At 61.6% G+C, this 6,000-nt stretch overlaps 1 protein-coding gene across 2 annotated transcripts in view; it reads right to left on the bottom strand.

Moving 5' to 3' along the window:
- The window catches only part of PLXND1 (plexin D1), a 51,958-nt gene extending 45,992 nt beyond the window's left edge, over positions 1 to 5,966 (bottom strand). Inside the window, exon 1 of one of the 2 annotated variants that reach the window (XM_029241761.1) lies at positions 4,578 to 5,966. In XM_029241761.1, the coding sequence (XP_029097594.1) occupies positions 4,578 to 5,894 (1,317 nt within the window). In that variant the 5' untranslated portion in view covers positions 5,895 to 5,966. The remainder of the gene's footprint in view (positions 1 to 4,577) is intronic. The other variant, XM_029241763.1, reaches the window with a different exon arrangement.
- Positions 5,967 to 6,000: the final 34 nt, after the last annotated feature.

Here is a 6,000-nt window from a genome sequence, read left to right on the forward strand (position 1 = left end):
TGGTTCAGAAAATGCCTTCTTGACGACGGGCACCCACCCACTGCATGCCAGTTTAAAACCGCCTGAGGGTTTTTTTTTTTCCACCTTTACTATAAAAAGACACCTTGAAAATGTAACATTGACATTTCCCTGTCCGTTTTCTTTTTTCTTTTAAAATACAAATATTATGGCCATTCATAGGCCAAAGGGAAAGATTCAGGGAAGGGAGTCGGACTCAGTCCGCCCTCGCCTTGCTGGGTGGCCCTGTGCCTCAGTTTCCCCGCCGAGAGCACAGGCAACTTCCCAACTCACTTTCACCACATACATGAATTGAGAAAAGGGATCCAAGCTACATGCCAGAGGCTAATTTTCTCACTTCCTCTCTCAGAATAGTCCAAAGGCCCCAAATATGCCCAAAGCAATCAGGGACAAAGTTGAAGCCCAAGGCTGGGAGGACAAGGTTCCCTGCCTCTTCACTGCCTTAAAGGTGGTGAGCAGGGGGCAAAGCCTCCCAGGCGGGGAGATGGAATGTCCGAGACCACCCCAACCAAGGCTCTGGAGCTTCAGGCCCGAGGGCCCAAGGGCAACAGCATGAGGCTGGGTATCCAGAGGCCCGGCTGAGCCACCCTGCTTGGGGGGCAGACATCCCTGGAGAAAAGATGGAAGGGCAGGGTCCTGTCCCCCGTTGTCCAGCCCCACTGAGACCACCTGGTGCTGGAGCAGTCAGGCCAGACGGGGCTGGGAGGAAGAGGGACTCCAGGCCCCCGGTACTCACCCCCGCCCCCCCACCAAACCCACCGTCTCCCCCAGAGGCACCCCTGTCGCATCCCCGACTTCCTTCCCAATGCTGGGCTGGACTGGGCAAATCCCTTCTCCATCCTGTCCATCCCCACCTCTGGGGCTACATCCAGGCATCTGAATCCGTCTGGAACACCCCCCCGCTTCTTCTCTCTGTGCCCTCAGACCAGGCCTGTCACATCCCCCTAGAACAACACCTGGCCGGCCACCCCTACCTCTGTGCCCAGTGCGCACCACACTGTAGGTGCTCAAGAAGTATTTGTAAATGAAGAAGTGAATCACTTGCCTGGAAGATGGCACCAGCCTCCTTCCTACTCTCCCTGCTTCTCCTCTCTCCTTCTCACCAACCACCTAACGACTTTCTAAACTAGCTCCCTTAAAAACCATCACAGCAACTGCAAACACGTGTGCCCAGCACGCTGCTAACTGCTTCACCTGTAGCATCTCATTTAATCCCCACAGAGGTCCTGCGAGGTCGGTGTTTTTATTATCCTTCCTGCTCTACAGAGGAAGAAACTGACGTGCTCGTTCAGATCAGCTGCTCTGGCTAAAACCCTTCATGGCTCCCCATGTCCCCAGGACACAGTCACGCCTATCCGCACCCGCATGGCAGGCCTGCCCGCCTTTCCCAGCCCTGCTCATAATTCCTGATTCGCCTCCCCAGCCACAATGACCACCTCTCACTGCTCCAGTCCGTCTTGCTGTTTCCTACCTCCAGGCCTCTGACAGGCGAACAGCCTCTGCCTGGACCCCTCCTCTTCTCCTGCCAGCTTGGTGTGACTAACTCCTGCTCACCCACCCACCTGCGCTTTGACACCACTCTCCCCAGAGGCCTCGATGCCCCTCTCTGGGCTCTGTCTGCCAGGATGGGATCACAGCACCCATCCCTCTGGGCTGGAAGGACCAGCCACATGGTCCACGAGAGCAGACAGTAAGGGAATCACCATTGGTCCCCAGCACACAGCAACACGGTAGGGACTTAGGAAATGTTTACTGAGGCTGCCATCGGGCGCTAGAGGTGGGGTCTTCACTGTTGCAGAACAAGCCAAAATAGGTCACTGGTTGCTGTCCAGGACGAAGCCCAGACCTGTGCTAATAATGCCCCCCCGGGGTAATAATAACAAGAACAGCAGACATCTACTAGGTGCTTGCTACGTGCCGGGTACAAAGTGCTTTACGTTAATTAATTCATTTGGTCCTCAGCAATCCTTAGAGATTTACTGTCCCCACTTTACAGATGAGGAAACGGAGGCTCGGAAAGGTTAAGTCACTTGTCAAGGTCACACAGCTGGGAAGTGACAGAGTAGAATTTAACCCCGGGTGCAAGGTCCAAGTTCTTAAGACTGTAACTGGGGAGCCGGCAACAGCCAGGAGCAAGAATAAGCATCACTCTCCCACCCCCGACCTGAGGCTTCAGGCCGAGACCCTGGGGCCTGTGCCCACAGCTGGGTGCGGGGAAGGGGAGAGGGGTGTGGAGGACACAGGGAGAGTGGCCAAGGAGGGCCAGGAATCCACCCCACCTTGTGGCGGGGAGAAGGCCCTCGAGCACTCTGCCCCCGGGGCTGTGTCCCTGGAGAGGCTCTGCCCCCGAAGAAAAGGGAAGCCCCAGCTCCCTTCTGCAGTGAGTCACTGCACCAGGCCAGGCTGGGGACGGGACCGTGGGAACGAGGACGGTTCCTGCCAGAGGGGGAGGGGGAGGGGGAGACTGTGGCGGCCTGAGGAATCCCACGGATTGCCTCTCACTGAGGGCCTAGATGGACACACAGGCCTGGAAAGGCTCGAAGAAGGCCCTTCCGACAGGGTCTTCCCTCCGTAGAGCAGCGACTGACTCCCCATTCACCTCCTCAGGCTCTGAGACCCCCGGACACAAAGCTTGTTCCCTCAAACACAGCCCACTGGGGCATGTGGCTCTTGGGAGGGGAAGAGTGCATGTCCCAACTGCAGCGCTGGGTGACCACCCTGACTAAGCTGGCCCCCGCTGGTAGCAGACCGGCTCCCGGGCCAGTCTGCCCTGCTCACCCACCATGACCTTTACTTTTAGGGCAGCCAGCCAGTCGGGTGGTAGGCAGTGTGAGGGCCCAGCTGCAGGAGAAGGAATCTGCGTTTTCTCAAAGCCCCAGTGTTGGGCACACCCACAGGGGAATAATTAATCTCACAGCCTCTTGCCAGGGCCTGAGGATCACAGAGAAGGGATGGGGCAGAGCCACAGGGAGCCTGGCCCCAAGGAGAGCTCCGTAATCACCAGGAGAAGGCTAAGTTCTGCATTTTGAGAAGCTGAGGCTTCCTAAGGGAGTGGCCAAGTCTCCCCTGACTCAGCTCGGGATGGAGAGTGCAGAAAAGGCACAGGGGTCCACCTCCCAGGGCACTCTAAAGAAGTGACCCCTTGCTGATGCGCTTCCTTGAGTGGAACCACACACAGATCCCTCCTGCACCCCCGTGTCACGTCCACCCAGGATCAACACACACATCGATCCCCCCCAACCTGGCCCCCTCGCTCCTGCCCTGCCCAGCCCCAGACACCTGGGCCCCATTCCCCCACCCCAGCTGCTGTGGCCCTATACCTGGACCTCCGCGTTCCCTCCAGATCCCCACAGCCCACTCAAGCGCTACATGCAGTCCTGCTCACGTCCCTCCACTCTCCTGGAGCCGGCACCTCCCCACCCCAGTCACCGGGACTCCTCCAACACACACACTCTGAGTTCCACATCTGTAAGGCGGCAAAGGCTCTGCAGCACTACGAGCACAGACGCTGAGACCGGACAGCCTGGATTCAAATCCTGCCTCTGCTAGTTCTGTGGGACCTTGAGCAAGTTAGTGAATGTCTCTGTGCCTCAGTTTCTTCACCTGTAAAATGGGGACGAGAACAGAGCCTAGCTGAGAGGACTGCTGTTAAAACCTAGAGTTATGCCATGTGATGCGCTTAGTAGGCATTCCACAAGTGTGACTGCCTTCCTCGTAGCCCCCAGGCTTGGTGCATGCCACATGCTCAGTAAACGTGTGTTGGATGAATGAATAAAAAGCTGGCCTCAGGAACACACCCAGTTGCCAACCAGCGGCCTCCCCAGAGTGCCTACTGGTTCCCAAACAACTGTGTCCCCTTCCGCACACATCCCACTGTGCACCCAGGCCTGCCCTATGGAACCAGTGTGTCCCTGCCACACACACCTGCCTGCTCGCACGCCTGTGTGACCCAGCTCAGCGACACACAAGTCTGGGGCATACACCTTGCTTCCCCTCACCCCCCATGTACAGGGCCCTGATGCATACCTGCATACCTCCCTGCACACCTGCCACACTCATGCACACACCTGCCAACTCCCAAAGGCAGCCCTCACGGGCTCATGCAGTCGGCCCAGAACATACCTTTGGTCAGATGCTGCACTCACTTGCTGTGCACACAGCCCACTGCTGCGACCCTCACTTGCACAGCCGGGATGTATATGCACCTTCGTCTCTCTTCAGCGCACACCTGGGTACCCATCCACAACCCGACCGCCCCGCACACCTACATATGTGCACCTGTAGCCCAGCACTCATTTGAGTGCCCAACGCGCACACCTAGGCCACATTCACGGCAGTGCCCCCCACCTCTGCTGACACCTGTATCCTCGCGACTACACCTGGGTCCCCGCAAATGCACCTGTGGCTCAGAGTACACACTTGAGTCTCCATACACGCACATCTAGGTAACGGCACACTCACACGTGTGACCCGCTCAGCGCACAACCTGCCCAGTTACCCGCACGCTCTCTCTCCAGCCCCCTGGGCTGGTCCCCAGCGCCCCCGCTGCCTGGGCATACCTGGATGTTGCGTTTGCGCTCGCAGGCCGGCCCGGTGCCCTGCACCACGCTGTCGAGCACGGCCACCACGTCGGGTGCGGGCTCCACGAAGCAGGCGGTGCGCGCGGCGCGGATCGCGGCTTGCACGTCGGCGAAGCGGAAGGCACAGAGCGCGGCCGGAGCCGTGCGGGCCGCCGAGGCCCCCTGCGGCCGCTCGAAGACCGCAAAGAGCAGCTCGCGCGCGGGGAAGACGGATACCAGGCGGCTGTAGAGGTCGCCGCGGCCCGCGCCGCCCGCGCACTGCAAGCCCAGCTGGATGTAGGACTCAGTGAGCTTCTTGGCGTCGCCGCCGGCGCCGCGGGGCAGGCAGATGCGCGCCAGCAGGCTCCGCGCCTGGCTCTCCTTGTCGCCCGCGCGTGCCTCGCTGTTGAGCGCCAGGTACGCGTAGGTCTGGGCGCCCGGCTGCGGGTCGGGAGGGTGCAGGAAGGCGCGAACGAAGCCCAGCTTGTGCTGCTCCTTGGCGCCCTGCTTGATCTTGAGAATGTTATCGTCGGAGGGGTTGAGGTCGAAGGTGAAGAGCTTGGCCAGGTCGCCGCGCGCATCCAGGGAGCGGATGGCGATCTCGGGCGTGTTCTCGAAGCGGTGGTCCTCCAGGCTGCGGTTGCGTGGGAAGAAGGCGCTGCCGTAGCCCGTGTACGTGGCGCCCACGAGAAGGCGGCTGCCCCCGGTGCCGGCGGCCGGCGGCAGGACCAGTCCCACGGTGGACGCGTTCGGGTGGTTGGCCGCCACGTTCAGCATGCTAGGGAACACCGTGACGGGCTCGGCGGGCGGCGCGGCGGGCGGGAAGTGCACGGCCACCGCCGAGATGTTGCCCCGCCGCCGCAGCTGGCAGAAGCCCTGGTAGATGGAACCGCACACGACCACCAGGCCCTGGCCGGGGTCCAGTTGCAGGATCTTGTTGTAGTTGTCGGTGAGGCGCCGCGGGTGCTCGCACGAGGCCTGCGGCAGCTGCGGGGCGTGACACAGCGGGCTGTCGGCCACCGGGCCCACGGCCGCCTCGGCCTCCAGGCTCAGGTTAGCGCCCGACAGCTGGTAGAGGCGGTTGACGGCCGCCAGGTACACCGTCCCCGCCGCGCCGTCCAGGGCAAAGTTGTTGGTGGGCGTGGGCGAGGGGAACCGGCGCTGGATCTCCAGGGCGCCTATCCGCGCCGCCCCCAGGAGCAGCAGCAGCAGCAGTGGCGGGCACGGCGGGGCCCAGAATGGCGGGCGCGGCGGCAGGGGGCTGGCCGCGGCGGCCCGGGCGCTATGGGGTGCGCCGCCCGCGCCGCGACGAGCCATCCGGGCGTGCGCGGGCTGCGCGGCACGGCGAGTGCATGGGGCGCGGCGCGGCCGGGAGCCCGGAACCCCAAGGCGGGGACGGTGTACCTGGCGGCCGTCAACCGGT

The sequence above is a fragment of the Monodon monoceros genome, unplaced genomic scaffold (assembly GCF_005190385.1).
Source record: "Monodon monoceros isolate NGI ecotype Baffin Bay Population unplaced genomic scaffold, NGI_Narwhal_1 Super_Scaffold_3, whole genome shotgun sequence".
NCBI classification, from domain to species: Eukaryota; Metazoa; Chordata; class Mammalia; order Artiodactyla; family Monodontidae; genus Monodon; species Monodon monoceros.